The 18,688-nt window shown below is 44.1% G+C and overlaps 1 protein-coding gene across 1 annotated transcript; it reads left to right on the forward strand.

Annotated features, from left to right (window-relative positions):
* The first annotated feature begins 3,762 nt into the window (after nt 1-3,762).
* On the forward strand, nt 3,763-17,665 carry KCNV2 (potassium voltage-gated channel modifier subfamily V member 2). Its single transcript, XM_020894140.2, has 2 exons — nt 3,763-5,178; nt 17,384-17,665. Exons 1-2 carry the CDS (start codon nt 3,763-3,765, stop codon nt 17,663-17,665), a joined length of 1,698 nt encoding a protein of 565 aa, XP_020749799.1.
* The last annotated feature ends 1,023 nt before the right edge of the window (nt 17,666-18,688 follow it).

Consider the following 18,688-nt stretch of genomic DNA (forward strand, 5'->3'; position numbering starts at 1 on the left):
ACTGTACTTGCATACATACACATCAGAGAAAATCCAAGTCACACATTCATACCAATACACACACGTGAGAGTATGGGTCACCCAAGCGTGGTCCATTAAGGCAACACTCCTCAATCTACCACATGGTTGTGGTGTTTGTGGCTTGACTCTGAGACGCCTTACAAACATCACTAATTCTATAACTTAAATGCAAAAAGTCATGAGAGTGTTCAAGTTTTAGGTAAAAAGTAGCACATGATTGCAATAGAGGAAATAAAATATAAAAACAGCAATGCTGTCACTTTTTATAATAGTATAATTCATTCTGAAGGAAAAAAGATGACTTAGCACCACATGGAAATTCTTGTAATGGTACAGCCTGAAGAAGAGATGGTGCTGGAAAATGGACAAGTGTGTGTCTGGAGAAAAAGCATCAATATTGTATGCTGACTGGAGAACCCTGGAAATTCACTAAGCAACTCAAGAGGCCAGGCCTGACCGCTGAGGCTTTACTGGAAGCTTGTAAGTCTAAGCCCTGTTGGAAACTAAACACCATCTGCCGACGTTAATCTATCGAGTGCAGACATTGTAGCAACTGTTACCTGTCCCAACACCTCTGAAGCACAGTTAGAACTGAACTGCATGATAAAGATAACACAACAAATTCACGAGGAAAAGATAAGATTATTCAATTAAGGCATTTGAACATCCAGATAAAAGCCCTGAAAATAAAGCTGGGTCTCTACTTCACTGTCAACATCAAAATTAATTCCTGATGGATCAAATCCTTACATGAAAACTGAAACTATAACAAGTAAATTTTTTAAGAATAGCAGAGAGGCAAAGACATTTTAATATGACATAACACCCAAAAGTCATAAAGTAAATATCTTACATGGAAAAGAATTTCACCAAAGGATAACAGGAAAAGTATTTGTAATTCATATCCTAGGCAATGGGTCTATTTTCATAATATAGAAAGCTCTCCAATGAATCAGTAAGAAAATACCAACAACTCGGTGAAAAATAGAGAAAGAAATACAGCAGCTATTAATCACACGAAAAGATGCTCAGTTGTATTCATAATAAGAGAAATACAAAGTAAAATTAACTCATGCATCATCTTTCATCTATAAAATGGCAGAGCACAAGGAGTATGATAATATACTCTCACACATTGATGATCTGTCAATTAGTAAAATTTCATGAAAGAAATCTGACACCATCAATCAAAATTACAAATACACGGTCTTTGAGGTAAGGGCTCCACCTCTAACAATTTATCTTTCATACATCCTAACACATGTAAAATAGCATGGGTATCAAGTGATTAACTGCATCATTGTTTATAAGAACCAAGATACAAAACAACCTAAAATCTGTTACTATCAAACTACTAAGTGGCTACCTTCAAAATGAGGCAGATAACTTATGTTCAGATATGAAAACACCTCTAAGATATATGGTTAATTGGAAAATGGCAAAGTGAAAGTGGAAGTCACTCAGTCGTGTCCGACTCTTTGCGACCCCGTGGACCTATACAGTTCATGGAATTCTCCAGGCCAGAATACTGGAGTGGGTAGATTTTCCCTTCTCCAGGGGATCTTCCCAACCCAGGTCTCCCGCATTGCAGGCAGATTTTTTACCAGCTGAGCCACAAGGGAAGCAAAGTTTACTTCCTACTATAATTTGTGTTAATAATAAAGAGCTATTCAGATGATATAGATGGCGACAGGTTTTTGCTTGTATATGTTTAGAATATTTCTGGAAGGGTAATCGAAACCTCAGAGGTACACTCAATAATAGCCAGAAGTTCGAGTTGGGGGATAAAGAAATTTTCTACTATAATGCATCTTTTTACCTTTCAAATATTTTGTCATGAACATATGTTAGCTATTCAAAATATTAACAAATTGAATTCAGCAACACATTCCTGCTTAAAACTAATCCCTTCCTCTTCTCTGCTACCCCTGTATTTTTCTCTCACTCATTTGTTGTGCTTGTATATGTATTTGTATCACCTACAAAACCAAGAACAACTTGAGGACTGCAACTCTGTCTCTATCAAGTTTCTAACTCCAGCATCTAGCACAGTGTCTTACACACAGAAGGAGACTTTTTCTTAAGTGATGTCTTGAAGAGTGATGAAGACTTTTTCATGGAAAGAAGTCTGGTTACTTGATACAGCAGCTGAGTGGGGCTGCAAAACCTTAAGTACATTCTACCTTGCAACATGTCCTTATTCTTTAAGAGAAGGGAGGGAGAGACAAGGACAGAAAAAATGAAAAAACAAAGAATCACAGAGAGAGAGAGAGAAACTGAGACAGACTCAAAGATCAGACTAGACTTTAGAGCAGTGCTGCCAGGAGGAATGCATTTGGGGGGGAAAAGTGTGATCATGTGACTGGATGGGAAGGAGATCATTTGAGATCTTCCATAGAGAGTCTCTTGATGAACGTGAAAGAGGAGAGTGAAAAAGTTGGCTTAAACCTCAACATTCAGAAAACTAAGATCATGGCATCCAGTCCCATCACTTCATGGCAAATAGATGGGGAAACAGTGAAAACAGTGGCTGACTTTATTTTTTGGGCTCCAAAATTACTGCAGATGGTGATTGCAGCCATGAAATTTAAAGACGCTTACTCCTTGGAAGGAAAGTTATGACCAACCTAGACAGCATATTGAAAAGCAGAGACATTACTTTGCCAACAAAGGTTCATCTAGTCAAGGCTATGGTTTTTCCAGTAGTCATGTATGGATGTGAGAGTTGGACTATAAAGAAAGCTGAGCGCCAAAGAATTGATGCTTTTGAACTGTGGTGTTGGTGAAGACTCTTGAGAGTCCCTTGGACTGCAAGGAGATCCAACCAGTCCATCCTAAAGGAGATCAGTCCTGGGTGTTCATTGAAAGGACTGACGTTGAAGCTGAAACTCAAATATTTTGTCCACCTGATGTGAAGAGCTGACTCATTTGAAAAGACCCTGATGCTGGGAAAGATTGAGGACAGGAGGAGAAGGGGACGACAGAGGATGAGATGGTTGGATGGTATAAGTGACTCAATGGACATGAGTTTGGGTAAACTCCAGGAGCTGGTGATGGACAGGGAGACCTGGTGTGCTGCGGTTCATCAGGTCGCAAAGAGTCAGACACGACTGACTGTACTGATGATCTAAACCAAAGTTAAACGCCGAGAGGAAAAGTAACTTACCAGGAAGTCCACTTTTTAAGCATTCTGTTGTCATTTCTGTCCCTGTTCATGGTGGGTTTACCTAGGACAGAGGCTGCAACTTCAACAGTTAAGTGTCAAGACACAGGCATCTACATTCTATAGCAAATTCAGTTGATGCCATCTCATCACACCGACACTGCTCGCTTCCTAAGGGCAGGGTTGGCAGACACTTTTATTAGCAATCATCTCTGCCACCTTCTGATTATCTACAGATTTAAGGCCACATAATCATCCCCTGCGTCACAGAGAGGAGGGAGGAGGGTGGAAACTAAGAGTCTCTAAATCCCTCCTAACACTTGCTTCTTCCCTACCAGCAAGATTAGAGCAGTCAACAGCTGTGGGCATATGTGCTCAGAACAGACAGGCTGGGCTGGGCTGTCCAGAGCCTGAGGAAAGCCAGTTCTCAGGGCCATGCTGGGGACCCCAGGTCTGCTGGTCCAGGCGTGTCTCTCTGAGACAGTACAGGGCACGTGGCCAACTCCTAGGAGCAGTGAGCAGGCTAGGGACCCGACCACGGCGAGGAGTGCAAAGCCAGGGCTCCCATTCCTCCAGCTATGCTGAAACAGACAGAGAGGCGGCGGTCCTGGGGCTACAGGTCCTGGACCACGACAGAGGGTGAAGACGCGGCCCAGGAGGCGGGCGGTCAACACCACCGCAGGAGCATCTGCTCCGTGGGGGGCCGCTCGGGTTCCCAGGCCAGCATCCCACCGTGGACCGAGGGCAACTATAACTACTACATCGAGGAGGATGAGGATGGGGAAGAGGAGGAGGAGCAGTGGAAGGACGAGCCGGCCGAGGAGGAGGACCGCCAGCCAGGGGAGGCCACCACCACCGAGCGAGCGGAAGGCGGCGGCGCCGACACTCCACTCGTGTCCACCACGCTGAACGTGAACGTGGGCGGCCACAGCTACCACCTGGACTACACGGAGCTGGCCTGCTACCCCAAGACGCGCCTGGGCCGCCTGGCCACGTCCACCAGCCGCAGCCGCCAGCTGGGCCTGTGCGACGATTACGAGGTGCAGACGGACGAATACTTCTTCGACCGCGACCCCGAGGTCTTCCAGCTCATCTACAACTTCTACGCGTCCGGGGTTCTGCTGGTGCGCGACGAGCTGTGCCCGCGCAGCTTCCTGGAGGAGCTGGGCTACTGGGGCGTGCGGCTCAAGTACACGCCGCGCTGCTGCCGCATCTGCTTCGAGGAGCGGCGCGATGACCTGAGCGAGCAACTCAAGATCCAGCGCGAGCTGCGCGCCCAGGCGCAGGCCGAGGAGGCGGAGGAGCTCTTCGAGGACATGCGCTTCTACGGGGCGCAGCGGCGCCGCCTCTGGAACCTCATGGAGAAGCCCTTCTCATCGGTGGCCGCCAAGGCCATTGGGGTGGCCTCCAGCCTCTTCGTGCTCATCTCCGTCGTGGCGCTGGCACTCAACACGGTGGAAGAGATGCAGCAGCAGCCGGAGCGCGGCGAGGGGGGCGGCAACCCGCGGCCCTTTCTGGAGCACGTGGAGACGCTGTGCATGGCCTTCTTCACGCTCGAGTTCCTGCTGCGCCTGGCCTCCACGCCCGACCTGCGGCGCTTTGCTCGCAGCGCCCTCAACCTGGTGGACCTGGTGGCCATCCTGCCGCTCTACCTGCAGCTGCTGCTCGAGTGCTTCACCAGCGAGGACCAGCTGCACGGCAGGGGCTCGCCGCGGGAGCACGACCTGGAGACGATGGGCCGCGTGGGCAAGGTGGGCCAGGTACTGCGCGTCATGCGCCTCCTTCGCATCTTCCGCATCCTCAAGCTGGCGCGCCACTCCACAGGTCTGCGCGCCTTCGGCTTCACGCTGCGCCAGTGCTACCAACAGGTGGGCTGCCTGATGCTCTTCATCACCATGGGCATCCTCACCTTCGCCGCCGCCGTCTACTCCGTGGAGCACGACGTGCAGGGCACGAACTTCACCAGCATCCCCCACGCCTGGTGGTGGGCCGCAGTGAGTACCACGGCCCGTGAGCTCTCCCTCCCGCTTCCCCAACTTGGCAGAAGCTGCTGCTCTCCTTCCTGGGGATGCCGCCCTCCTTGCTTTGTTCCATCATCATTCCCCTGCCTTGTTTAATTGTCATTGCTTTCTTGTTCTCTCTGTCCTTAACCAGAAAATATAAAGCAACAGCAGCAAAATAGATTGGGTGTTAAAAGGTTCTAAAGACAGTCCAGTTAGAAAGACGAAGTCCAAGAAGCTTGACGTCCTAGGAATCGCCAAAGCTAGATTTAGTTTTAATACCCCTGACAGGCTGATTTTAAGGAACAGTGATTGTTCACTGATGAAGCCTGAGGAACTTCATCATCATCACTCGTGTTATCTGTCACTTACTGAATACCTTTTGTCCTGAGTGGTTTATAATGCTTAACTTATTTCAGCATCACAACCATGTGAAGTGGCTAGGATCACTATTTTTTAAGAGGAAAAATTTCCTTCAAGTGTTGAAGGAAACTGTTGATGTCTGCAGAAGAGGCAACAAGACTTGGCTGAAAAGTGTCAACCCTCCCCGAAGTTTCACTGGTTCTAGCTAAATCTGAGCATCTAACACTGAAACTTGCTCTGATATCACAAAAATTATTTCTGGACGTGGCATTATTGCCCCATTTTACAGCTAGAGGAATTGAGGTGCAGAGAAATTGAGTGTAGACACACAGATAAATGTAGCAAAGTAAGGATTGAAATGCAAGCCTGCCCAATTGCAAAACCCATGCCCTTTCCACCCCCCAGCACTGCCCTTCTCAAGCTTGAGTTTTTCAGCATTCTTTGCTTAATTTGAAGTTAGTGCATGAGTTATTTTTGTCATTATTTTGTCATTATTTTCTTTGGTGATTGCCTTTTCTTTGTTGATTGCCCTTTATAATAATTTACGCCATTTACTCAAACATCTGTTTCTCATGTGCTAGACTAAATCCTTGGGAAAATCCCTGAATTCCTGGAAATGTTGATTGGGTCTTAAGTCAATGAATAAATTGACATATGTGCATAGGAAGGGACTTTCTTGGTGGCTCAGTGGTAAACAATCCACCTATAATGTAGGGCCGTAGGAGATGCAGGTTCCATTCCTGGGTCAGGAAGATCTCCTAGAGATGGACGTGGCAACACACTCGGGTATTCTTGCCTGGAGAATTCAATGGACAGAGGAGCCTGGTGGGCTACAGTCCACAGGGTCCAGAGAGTGGGACACGACTAAAGCGATTTAGCACACAAACACATGCCACATGCACATGTAGGGAGGAACTAGGCGTATGCGTTCCTTATTTTTTAATTAGCTTGTTTGTAATGCCTTTAAAGACATTAAGCAATATAACCAGCTTTTGCTGTGTTAGAAAATAGATACTTTTGACATTAATACTGGATATGTTATAACCCACAGTCTGGTGTAAAGTTCTGATGTGAACCTACTCAGGGCTCCTACTAATAGTGTAGCATAGTAGGATGGAAAATTTAGGTTTAGGTGTCAGTCACAGATCTTCTAATAATTAGCTGTGACCCTACCTAATGTCTGACCCTTTCATTAACTGTGAAACCTCGTCCCCTTTCTCCCTGGCCTCAGTTTTCTCATCTCCAAGAGGAAAGGGTGTAGAGCTCTACAATTCAGTGAGTCTCACTTCCCTGGAAAGCAGAGTACTCACATGTACAACAGGATCTGTGAGCTTTCCTTGGTGACAGAATGATGTTTGGCTCTTCCAAATAAGCATTTGAGCCAAATGCTGCTCCTCTGATCATATTCCAAATGATGAAAGGTCATCCCCATAGTAGATAACTATGTGTACAGATGAAACTAATGGAGCATGATTTATCCAATTTATTGGATTTAAAAATTTATTTTATTTATAAAAAAATTGTTTATTTATTTTGGCCAATGCATTGGCCAAACACATGCATTGGCAAACAACATTGACATTAGAGATGAGTGAAGCAAGGAGGAAAAAGAGAAAATCCACAGGCTGATGACATAAAACCAAGTTATAGAAAGTCAAGTTTTCATTCAGCCAAATATCTTAGAAGGCTAACATATGTAAACTGGACCTAGTGGACTCTTTGATATTGTATTTTTTGTTGTTGTTGTTTTTGTTTTTTTTTTTTAATTGTATTTTTAATGCACAATTTTTTTTAAATCTTTTGTATATTAATATAAAATTTATGATGAGAAGTCTGTAGCTAATAATGAGTTTTTCTTTTTAAAAAATTTCCTGAAGTGAATGCCTAATAATCTCCTTTAATGTCTTGATCTGTTTGATGTCTAATACTTAAAATTTTTCAACTTATCCCCCTTTTTATATTAACTAAAATCATTTCAAAGTTGGTATTTTCTATAGATTTGACAATAAAAACTGAATTATCACTCAGTTTCTATCTATAACAAAGTTTACCAATTATTACTTTTACCAGTGTGATTTTTCTTTTGATATCTCTATAAGGCATGGTTTTCATAGGCCAGAATTTGCTCATGTCAACCTACCATTAACCAACCTTAACCTTTACCAATGGCATTCATCCATTTTGTTCTCTAAAATTTAGTTATACTAGTAAAAATCATTATGAATTAGAGAAAAGACTGATTGCCTATATTTGTTTCTGAACTAACCTATGAAAACAATGGGAGAAGTCTCCTTGAAGATTTGAAGACTGCTCTATTCCTCAGAACCAACATATTATTAACCCAATTCATCTATATATTTCTGATGACATTGTATATTGTATACTAAGGGCCCGTATTTGCAATAAAGCAAAAAGAAAAGAAGATGCAAAGTAAAAAGATGCATAAGATTAGGATCTTCATGTAACCCCCAAAAACCCATTTTCATTCACTGAGCGAGATTTTTTTTTTGAGCACATAGTTTGCCAAGGAGTATTCTTTTTTTTTTTTTTTTTTTTTTTTTAATGCATTTTATTTATTTTTTTTTTTTAATTTTTATTAGTTGGAGGCTAATTACTTTACATCATTACAGTAGTTTTTGTTATACATTGATATGAATTAGCCATGGATTTACATGTACTCCCCATCCCAGTCCCCCCTCCCACCTCCCTCTCCACCCGATCCCTCTGGGTCTTCCCAGTGCACCAGGCCCGAGCACTTGTCTCATGCACCCAACCAAGGCTGGTGATCTGTTTCACCCTAGATAATATACATGTTTCAATGCTGTTCTCCTGAAACATCCCACCCTCGCCTTCTCCCAGAGTCCACAAGTCTGTTCCATACATCTGAGTCTCTTTTTCTGTTTTGCATATAGGGTTATCATTACCATTTTCTAAAGTCCATATATATGTGTTAGTATACTGTAATGGTCTTTATCTTTCTGGCTTACTTCGCTCTGTATAATGGGCTCCAGTTTCATCCATCTCATTAGAACTGATTCAAATGAATTCTTTTTAATGGCTGAGTAATATTCCATGGTGTATATGTAACACAGCTTCCTCATCCACTCGTCTGCTGATGGGCATCTAGGTTGCTTCCATGTCCTGGCTATTATAAACAGTGCTGCGATGAACATTGGGGTGCATGTGTCTCTTTCAGATCTGGTTTCTGCCAAGGAGTATTCTAAACTCTAGGGATACTGAGTGATTGGCGGTGGGGGGGAGTGAAATTCTTTCCCTCATGTAGTTTGCATCCTAATGGCGAGAGATAATAAATCATTTCAGATGTTAGTGTGTTTTTATAGGATAGAGAGTGATCTGGGTGGCAGAATCTACCTTTGATATAGTAGTAGAATAGTCAGAGAAGCCTTCCTGGAAAAGATGACATTTATTAAAGCTTGAGTGGTGATCAAGCTGTGACTACTGAGCCCACGGACCTAGAATCAGCAAGGTGCAGCTACCGAGCCTGAGTGCCACAGCTACTGAAGCCCATGAGCCTAGAGCCTGTGCTCTCCCACAAGAGAAGTCACCGCAGGGAGAAGCCCATGCACTGCACTTAGAGAGAAGCCCCCCCGCTTTCCGCAACTAGAGAAAGCCCTCGCACAGCAACAAAGATCCAGCACAGCCAAAAATAAATAAATACATAAATATAGCAGTGTGTACATATATGACCAAAAAAAAGAGCTTGAATGGTGAGAAGCAGCTCATCTAAATAGGCATGACTGAGCAGACATGAGAATCTGAGTAGAATCCTAGTGTATGATTATGAGATCATACATCTCATAATTTAAAAAATTTTGAGCACACACCCATGATAAATGTGTAGTTATTCATAAGTTATAAGCTACTTATTGCTGTAATAATGATTCATTACAAACCACCCCAAAATTCTGTGGCTTAAAATGTCAAGCATCTTTTTGGCTCATGAGTTTGCAAGTCAGCAACTCGGGCTGGTTTCAAACACAAAGTTCTTGTCATTTGGACTGGTATCAGCCACTCATGTCCCAGTCTGATGGTCAGCTGGCTGATATCTGGGATGAAGAGGGCGACTAGGTCTTTCCTCATCCAGGTGGCATGTATCCACAGCTGTGGCAAAGGGCAAGAGAGAGAGTGTGCAAGCCCAATCATGCAAACTCTCATAAGCTTTTGTTCTTGTCACATGCTCAACACAATGGCCAAAGTAAGTCACAAGGCCAAACTCAGAGTCAAAGGGCAGAGCAAATTAGCCCACTCACTATAGGAAAACACCACAAAGTTGTATGGCAAAGAACCTGGATACAGGAAGACATAAAGAATAGAGTCTTGTAATATAATCAACCTACTGCATTAAGATATTACTTCTCAAATATATTATATAGTTCAGAACACATACACTCACACATTGAAAATGTAAAGATGAGGTAAAGAAAAATAGTATTGATATTTCCTTGCCCCACTGCAGTGCTGTAGTCTTTGTGGTATATTCACCCATATTAGGAACGGCTTCTCTAATCCCTCCTTCCATGTGTTTTTAGAGCTCTCAGACAACCCAGCATCTGACTTGTTTTTAATAATTTTCTCTGTCTTTATGCCAAGGATCCTGCAACCTTCCTCAGTAATTCAACCCAGGGTTTTTAAGAGAAGCAGGGCAATTTTCATTATTGTGAATTTTCCTACAGCTGCAGAACAAATCCCTCATGGACACTCATGTCTGGAGATGCTCGTGCATTAGAAGAGAGACCCTGCTCATCTGTCAAATGTAGGTTATTTGTAAGCTTAATGTAATAGGAAACATATGTAAAGTACTAGCCCGTACGCTATCCACAGTAAATAGAAGCTACCATATCTGACTAGTTGATAGTCTTTATCACATGGAAACAATAATTTCTGCTTCCAGATTCATGCAGGGGAAAATAAAACAGAGGTGATTCCTTCTCTCCTGGGGAAAAGAAAAAGACTATAGGATACACAAGAGGGTCAGCTGTCCGATCTTGGGAGAGCTTCTGAGCATGCAGATAAACAGGCCCAGGCCCGGAGGAGCTCCAGCCATGTTGAGGCTCCCTGGGTTGCCTGGGTGTGGGAAATGCATGGCACAGCTTAACAAGCATGGTTAGCTCTATGATCAAGCTGTAAGCATCGGCCTTCGCTGTGGCTGTGTTTTTGAGGAGAAAAGGAACAACAGGACAGTTGAACAGACCGTTTCCTTTTGAGCTTGGCAGAGCAAGTTAAAGCTGTAGAAACCAGATAGGAAATTATATCATGGACTCATGTCTTTAAAAACTAACAAAAACTCCTAAAAAAGAAAATTTATCTCTGACTGAGGCGTCACATAATTGTGGCCCACAGACTTTGTTCTTGTTTCTGTTTTCCTCAAGTCTGTTATCATTTCCTTGCAAATAGGTGGCTCTTACAGGATCACTGAGATTCATTTTATTTTTATCACTGGCTTGTTTGGAGAAGGCCCATTTGAAAGGTGAATCAGGAACACAGAAAACAAAACCAGGGTATTTTAAACAGAGGGCATTTGATACAGGGAGATTGAGACATAGGCTGGAAGAGCAAAAAGGGGAAAGTGAGATAACCTAAAGATTAGCAAGTACAGGAAACAATGTTGGCCCCAGCATTAGGGGAGCAAGTAGGAGAAGGTAGAGTTATGGAACCTAGGCGCAGAGAGAAGGAGCCGCTCTGGCTGTGGCTGATGACAGGACACCCAAGACGGCACCACGAGGCTGGTGCCGGATGTGCTGAAAGATGCCAGAGCTGTGGCTGGCTGTCACTGGTGAAGGATGATGACAGAAGCCGGATGCAGCAAAGGAGACGCTCACTTCCTCACTCCATCTTCTAGCCCCCCAACAGTGTTTCTCACTGGCAGAACCTCACCACAAGGCAGCAGGCAAGGGAACCTGGAAAATGTGGTTTGCATCCTTCCAGTTGCTGAATTACAGAAGAGTGCACAGAAGGGAAGGGGGCTTGGGGCCCAGAAATAAGGAGTAAAGGTTTGGCACAGAAGACATTAAAGTTCTCCTGGCTTCTTCAGAAATAGCACAGGAGCCGTCAACTGGGCAAAGGCTCTTAGGCACTTCTGTGATTTTGGGTCTGGTGGACTCCTGATTTTGAGGCGGTCCCCTTTTAGCTCTGTAAGCTCTCGCTGTTGGCCAGTATAACTTGAGCGGTGCATGATAGAATTGTAGAGGACAGGGAGAAGAGCGCCAAGCAAGCTGAGAATGTGAAGGCATCATCATTCTTGTGTGCATCATCTTTCTAGGGACAGAGTCCAAACTGGCCTTAACTTCTGGACAGCCTCCCCCTTATGATACAATTCATGTGCATCTCAGAACTTTCATACACACAGGAGACTGGCTGTGCTTTTCAAGGAGATTACCCATGACCTCATTCTAACAGGGCATTCACTGATCAAAACATTTTTTGAATTCCATTGAGGAATTGTTCCACTGAGCACATGTCACATCTGCAACATGTCCACTTACTTCTTCATAGTGGGGTTAAATCTTTCCCTTAATGAGGCTGGATTTAATGTTTTAAAATAGTCAAGACCCTTGAGTTTAAGACGAGCCCTAAGGTTAATCCTCAAGGTGGATAAGAACACCTGTTTCAAGGTCATACCACTGAATTCTCTGTATAGATTATAATCCCAAGAAGGAATTCCTAAAATATTTGTAGTAGCCACAGCCGCATGGGTAGGCTAAGTATAGTCTTTGAAACTAAATTCATTAAAGGACAACATTAAGTATGCAAAAATCTGAGCCAGATGTTAGTCTTTAGTACCTCAAATTCTTTGGGAATTAAGAAGAATTAATTCTTTGGCAATTAATCAGTTTTATTCCTTGAAACCATTATTCCTGGCTGTAGGGATCACTAGGTGCCAAGACATAATCTTGGACTAGGAAACAGCAATCCACTCCAGTAATCTTGCCTGGAAAATTCCATAGACAGAGGAGCCTGGTGGCCTATAGTCCCTGGGGTCACAAAGATCAGCCATGACTGAGCGACTGAGTACAAGATGTAATTTATGACGAGGTCACTATGAAGGAACTAACCATTCCTTGCTGCAGGAGAAATTCAAGTATAGTTATTCTAAAGTTTCAGAGACAAATCAGATGCTTGTCCTCCTTGTAACATTTAGCGGGTCAGGATTTGCTGACCAGTGGGTGAGCTGCTAGGGAAAGGCTACATTCTGGCTTTGGGAACCCAAGAGCTAGGAAGAATATGTAAGTTTTCAAAAACTGGTAGAGTGGCTGAGCCCGCCAATTTTTTCAGGATATTAAGATGGATGGTGGAAATTTCAGTCACATGTCCAAACCCAAGTCCTGCTAACATGAGAACTTGCTCTGTGAGGTCACTGAAGTCATTCTGGGACCTTCCATTTTTAATGCCCTCTCAGGGGGAAATGGTTTGGCCTGTGGAACGTGGAGAAGAAGTTTCCATAAGCCAAGGAATCCTGGGTTCCTGTGGAGCCAAGAAGCAAGAACCAGATCACCAGTTAAGTCAGATTATCCCCCAAACAGGCAGTGCATAAATTAGCTCTGCATTTTGAACGAACTCTTCAGAATCAGTCATACAGTCTCCTAGCAGAAGAGATCTCTTGTCTAAAAATAGAGATCCAAGACATACAAAAATATTTAGACCATATTATGCACATCAAATATTGAATCTTTCTTCAGCCAATTCTCTTTGCTTCTGACTTTTCGCTCAAAGTTCAGCCAAGAAAAATTTAAAAAGAAAGAAGTTGGAGTTGGGAGAGAATCAAAGCCAGTGTGGGGACTGAGCAAAGGTTTAAATTAGGCACTTTGTTATTTTCCTTCCTGTGTGTCCTCATGTTTCCAACCCATTCCCTCCCAGTCCTGGGTCCTTGAGGGGCTGGTTTAGACCAAAGCCTCTGCTTTGGCCTTTCATGGGTGCTTCCTGATCTGAACTACCCCTTCCTATCACTCACGCTTTTATCCAGACTCTAGCTAAGTGGACTGACTAAACATTCACAAAGAGGTGTGAGCAATGGGGTTAGTGACATATGGAAGCTGTTCACACACCTGGATAGAGAGCTGATGCAGGGTTTTTTTTTTTTTAACTTTTTGTTTTATGTTGGCTTGTAGCTGATTAATAATGTTGTGATAGTTTCAGGTGGACAGCAGCAGGACTCAGCCACACTTATACATGTATCCATTCTCCCGTCCCCTCCAGGCTGCTACATAACACTGAGCAGAGTACCATGTGCTACACTATAGGTCCTTGCTGGTTATCCATTTTAAGTATAGCATTGTGTACATATCCATCCCAAACTCCCTAACTATTCCAGTTCTTTTACTTTCTGCGTAGCCAATGACAAGAAATACACACACATACACACACAATGCAAACTGTTCTTTTCTTTTTTAAGATTAGCCCATGATCTTATGTTATCACTGTCTCTCATCACCCTTTAGTCCAGAAGGTAGGAAAAGGAGATTCTCCACCAGAGACATGGTAGCCCATCCAGTCTCCCCCAACAGCATTCATCATGAGTCTCTTCCCCAGTCTGTTGGACTAACGAGCATAACTAACATTATCCCTTATACACCAGTGCCAGACACTCCTTCAGGTGGCGCTAGTGATAAAGAACCTGTCTGCCAGTGCAGGAGATGTAAGAGATGCGGGTTCAATCCCTGAGTGGGAAAGATCCCTTGGAGAAAGGAATGGCAACCCACTCCAGCATTCTTGCCTGGAAAATTCCATGGACAGAGGAGCGTGGCGGGCTACAGTCCACGGGGTCACAAAGAGTCAGACACGACTGAAGCGACTTGGCAGCAGCAGCCACTCCTTTAATTCCCGTAACAACCCTCGGAGGTACACACCATGATTCTCTCTCCACATTTCAAAAGTAGAAACAGGTAGAGAGCATTCAGGCCACTTACCCCAATCCCACAGCTGTGGCCTAGGGCCACGGCTGCTTCCTAACCTAGTCTACACCCTTCTGCCTCTCTCAGATGCAGGCTTGAATTTTTCCACTGGGGGAGGAGCACCCCTCCCCCGCAGTACACATAGCCTCCGCAGGTCTCTCTCTGGAGATGGAGGCGTGAGAGGTGGTGTGTCACCTGTCCCAAGAGGAGTTGCAACCTCCCGTTTTGATGGGCTTCATGGAGCTCCAGTTCTTATCAGGGCCACCAGATTTGCCCAGCTGGCCCACCTGTCCATTTCATTCTAACTCATCAATCACACTTTAAGTTCAAACTGACCCTTACATCATTAAAACAAAAATGTTTACATTTCTAAGCTAGAGGCTGTCTCTGTACAGACCCACACGGTGATCAGATCTGTACATTTATAACCATATGCTGGAAAGTTGTACAACAATACAAATCGATGAGGCCAACATTGCCCCCTGGAGTTGTGTGATGCACAGTCTTTTCAACTGTAATCAACAGCCCTGCCTAAAAGACTTCTAGTAATTCTGCCAAGAGTCTGGGGACTAACAGGAGTCTTAGTATATGAGGCATAAAAAACAGGCCCCAAGAGATTTTCCTGGGCTTTCTCTGGCTACATTGACTGATAACTAGTCCCATGGGTATCTGCATTTTAAAACAGAAGCTTGTTAACCTAAATAAATCTCTAATTAGTGGAATTTAAAGCAGTGACAAGTGTGATGGGAAGGATTTCATGCAGGGTGAACATATTTGTGATCGGTGATGTCTTACAAAATCCCTTCACAGAATAATGAGTGTGTTTCTCCAGACACTGGCAATTAAAGCACCTTAAAGATAAAATTTCTCATTCAAACTACCTAACATCTCTGAGAAGTGAGTTCAGTTCAGTCGCTCAGTTGTGTCCAACTCTGCAACCCCATGGACTGCAGCACGCCAGGCCTCCCTGTCCATCACCAACTCCCGGAGTTCACCCAAACTCATGTCCATCGACTCGGTGATGCCATCCAACCATCTCATCCTCTGTCATCCCATTCTCCTCCTGCCCTCAATCTTTCCCAGCATCAGGGTCTTTTCAAATGAGTCAGCTCTTCATATCAGGTGGCCAAAGTATTGGAGTTTCAGCTTCAGCATCAGTACTTCCAATGAATATTCAGGACTGATCTCCTTTAGGATGGACTGGTTGGACCTCCTTGCAGTCCAAGGGACTCTCAAGAGTCTTCTCCAACACCACAGTTCAAAAGCATCAATTCTTCGGGGCTCAGCTTTCTTTATAGTCTAACTCTCACATCCATACATGACCACTGGAAAAATCACAGCCTTGACTAGACGGACCTTTGTTGACAAAGTCATGTCTCTGCTTTTTAATGTGCTGGATGAGAAGTATGAGAGTTGCCCCTGTTTTAAGGCTGAGAAGAGGACAACAGGGGAGGCTGATTTTAATGTCCTTTGTGTGCCTGATAGTGTGAAGCACTTTATAATCTTTTTTTCCCCGAACTTTAAACTTTTTATTTTGTATTAGGGTATAAGTTAAAGTGGTAGTCGCTCAGTCACATGCAACTCTTTGCAACCCCATGGACTGTAGCCCGCCAGGCTCCTCTGTCCATGCCATTCTCCAGGCAAGAAAACTGGAGTGGGTAGCCATGCCCTTCTCCAGGGGATCTTCCTGACCCAGAGACGGAACCTGGGTCTCCCACACTGAAGGCCGATTCTTTACCATCTGAGCTACCAGGGAAGCCCCTGTTGGAGCAATGTTGCGGTAGTTTCGGTGAACAGTGAAGGGACTCAGCCGTACATATACATATAATCATTTTTTTATGTAGCCTTCCTGAGAACCCTGAGAGTTAGTAATGATCCTCCTGTTATTTTTTAAATGTATTTAACTGGAGTATAATTGCGTTCTAATCCTGTGTTGGTTTCTGGTGTACAACTACGTGAATCAGCCATAAGTTACATATATTCCCTCCTTCCCGAGTGTCCCTCGCGCACCCCCATCCCACCCTTCTAGGTCACCATAGAGCGCTGTGTAGAGGTCCCCGTGCAGTAGGTTTTCGTTAGTTGCCCATTTTATACACAGTCGTGTATATCCGTCAATCCCAATTCCTCCCACCTCCTCCCTGCCCCCTTGGTGTCCATATGTTTGTTCTCTGTGCCTCTGTCTTTATTTCTGCTGTACCATTTCTCTAGATTCCACATATATGTGTTAATATATAATACAATATTTGTTTTTCTTTCTGACTTACTTCAGTCTGTATAACAGGCTCTAGGTTCATCTACATCACTACAAATCACTCAATTTCATTCCTTTCTATGGTTGAGTACTATTCTGTTGCTTATCTGTACCATACCTTCTATCTTCCTGTTTTAGATGCAAGGACCAAGGCTTAGAAATTCTGAAAGTTTTGCCCAAGGTCACTCAGCTGGGAAGGGTCAGAGGGAGGACTTGAACCCAGGTCTGACTGGTTCCAAGCCCAAGCTCTTTCTAGTGCATGTGTCATGTAGGCAAACCCAGGGACCCTGTTCTAAATTTGACCCCAGATGAAGGGAGGCAGAGACCTACGTTCATTGAGCCTATTCTACACCGGGAGCTTCATGCACATTCTCTTCTGTGCCCGTCACAACAACCCTTTAAAGTAGGTACTACCTCCTCTGTATGTAAGAAAGTTTTATAAGTGATGGTCAGGATTTAAACCCAAGCCTTTCAGCTCCAAAGCTTGTGTTCTTTCCAGGACATAAGTCTTGCAGGCAAAATTCCTGGTACCTTCGAAAACTGGCTCCACGGGGAGCTGTTACATGACCCAAGTGCACCTTCAGGGAGATGGAAGGCACCTTCCTACCTAGTTCTCTTCTTTCCTACTTCTCACTCTCGATGCTAACAATTCCATTCTACTTTCCTTCCCTCGCAGGTGAGCATCTCCACTGTGGGCTATGGAGACATGTACCCAGAGACCCACCTGGGCAGGCTTTTTGCCTTCCTCTGCATTGCTTTTGGAATCATCCTCAATGGAATGCCCATATCCATCCTCTACAACAAATTCTCTGATTACTACAGCAAGCTCAAGGCTTACGAGTACACGGCCATACGGAGGGAGAGGGGGAATGTGGAGTTCTTGCAAAGAGCCAGAAAGAAGATAACAGAGTGCTTGGCTGGGAGCAACTCACAGGCCACCCCAAGGCTGGATAATTAATATTTCTTAGTACGTGTGGCTGGTTGAAGCCATGAACTTCAAGGCTTCATTCCACTTTCCTTTTTTTTTTTTTTCGGTTTTTATTATAGGATTGACAATGAAAGGGCACGTGAAACAGACACACACAAAAGGCATTCAGTTCACAAAGTTCTACCTCTAGAAATGTTCATTTTGGCCCAAACTCAGACCACCTCCTGCTATTCTTTAGTGATGCTATATGAGAGTCTGATCTACTCAACGACACTGATATTGAAAACTCCTCGAGAGGAGCAACAATTCCTTGTATTTCTCTTGTAGCTTCCTGTGGCTTTTCAGTAAATCCTTTTGGACTTGAGCTGACTTGAATTTCCTGGTTGAAATAAAAAAAACATTCCTAATTGTCTAGAGAGAGGGAGTGTAGCAGCAGGAACTCTCTGAGCTTTGGAGTTAGACCAACCTCAGTCAGAAGTCCAGGTCTCCCAGCTGTTCGATTTGGGACAAGTTACTTTTAACTGTCTGAGCCTCAGTTTCAACTTTAAATCATGCTTTAAAAGGAAAACTTTCCTTACAATATGAGCATGGGGATTAGAGATGATCCTTGTAAATGCTCAATAAATGGTAGCTGTGAAAACTGTTAGAGCAGGTATTGTGTGGTCAGTCTTGACTGGTGATTCTCATTCAAGGGAGTTTGACAACTCCTCCTCACCCCTTGCCCCAGTACATTTGGCAAAGTGGAGAGATGGTTTTGGCTGTCAGCACTGTGATAGAAGATTAGAGGGGCTACTGGCACTAGTAGGTAGAGACCTGAGTTACTGCTCAACATGCTCCAGACAACCCTATCACAAAGAATTGTCTGCCCCAAAACATCAGGAGTGCCGAAGTTGAGAACCCTGGGCTAGCTGTAAGGTGGGCGCCCCAGACTTGACTTGTGAAACACGCCTGAGGGTGTTAACTCCCTCCCTCGACAGGAGCTCCCACAGGTCCTCACCTCTCAGAGCCTCCTTTCCTTCTCCTTTCCATGAAAAGACAGAAGCAAACAGAAAA

This window comes from Odocoileus virginianus, chromosome 18 (genome assembly GCF_023699985.2).
Source record: "Odocoileus virginianus isolate 20LAN1187 ecotype Illinois chromosome 18, Ovbor_1.2, whole genome shotgun sequence".
NCBI lineage: Eukaryota > Metazoa > Chordata > Mammalia > Artiodactyla > Cervidae > Odocoileus > Odocoileus virginianus.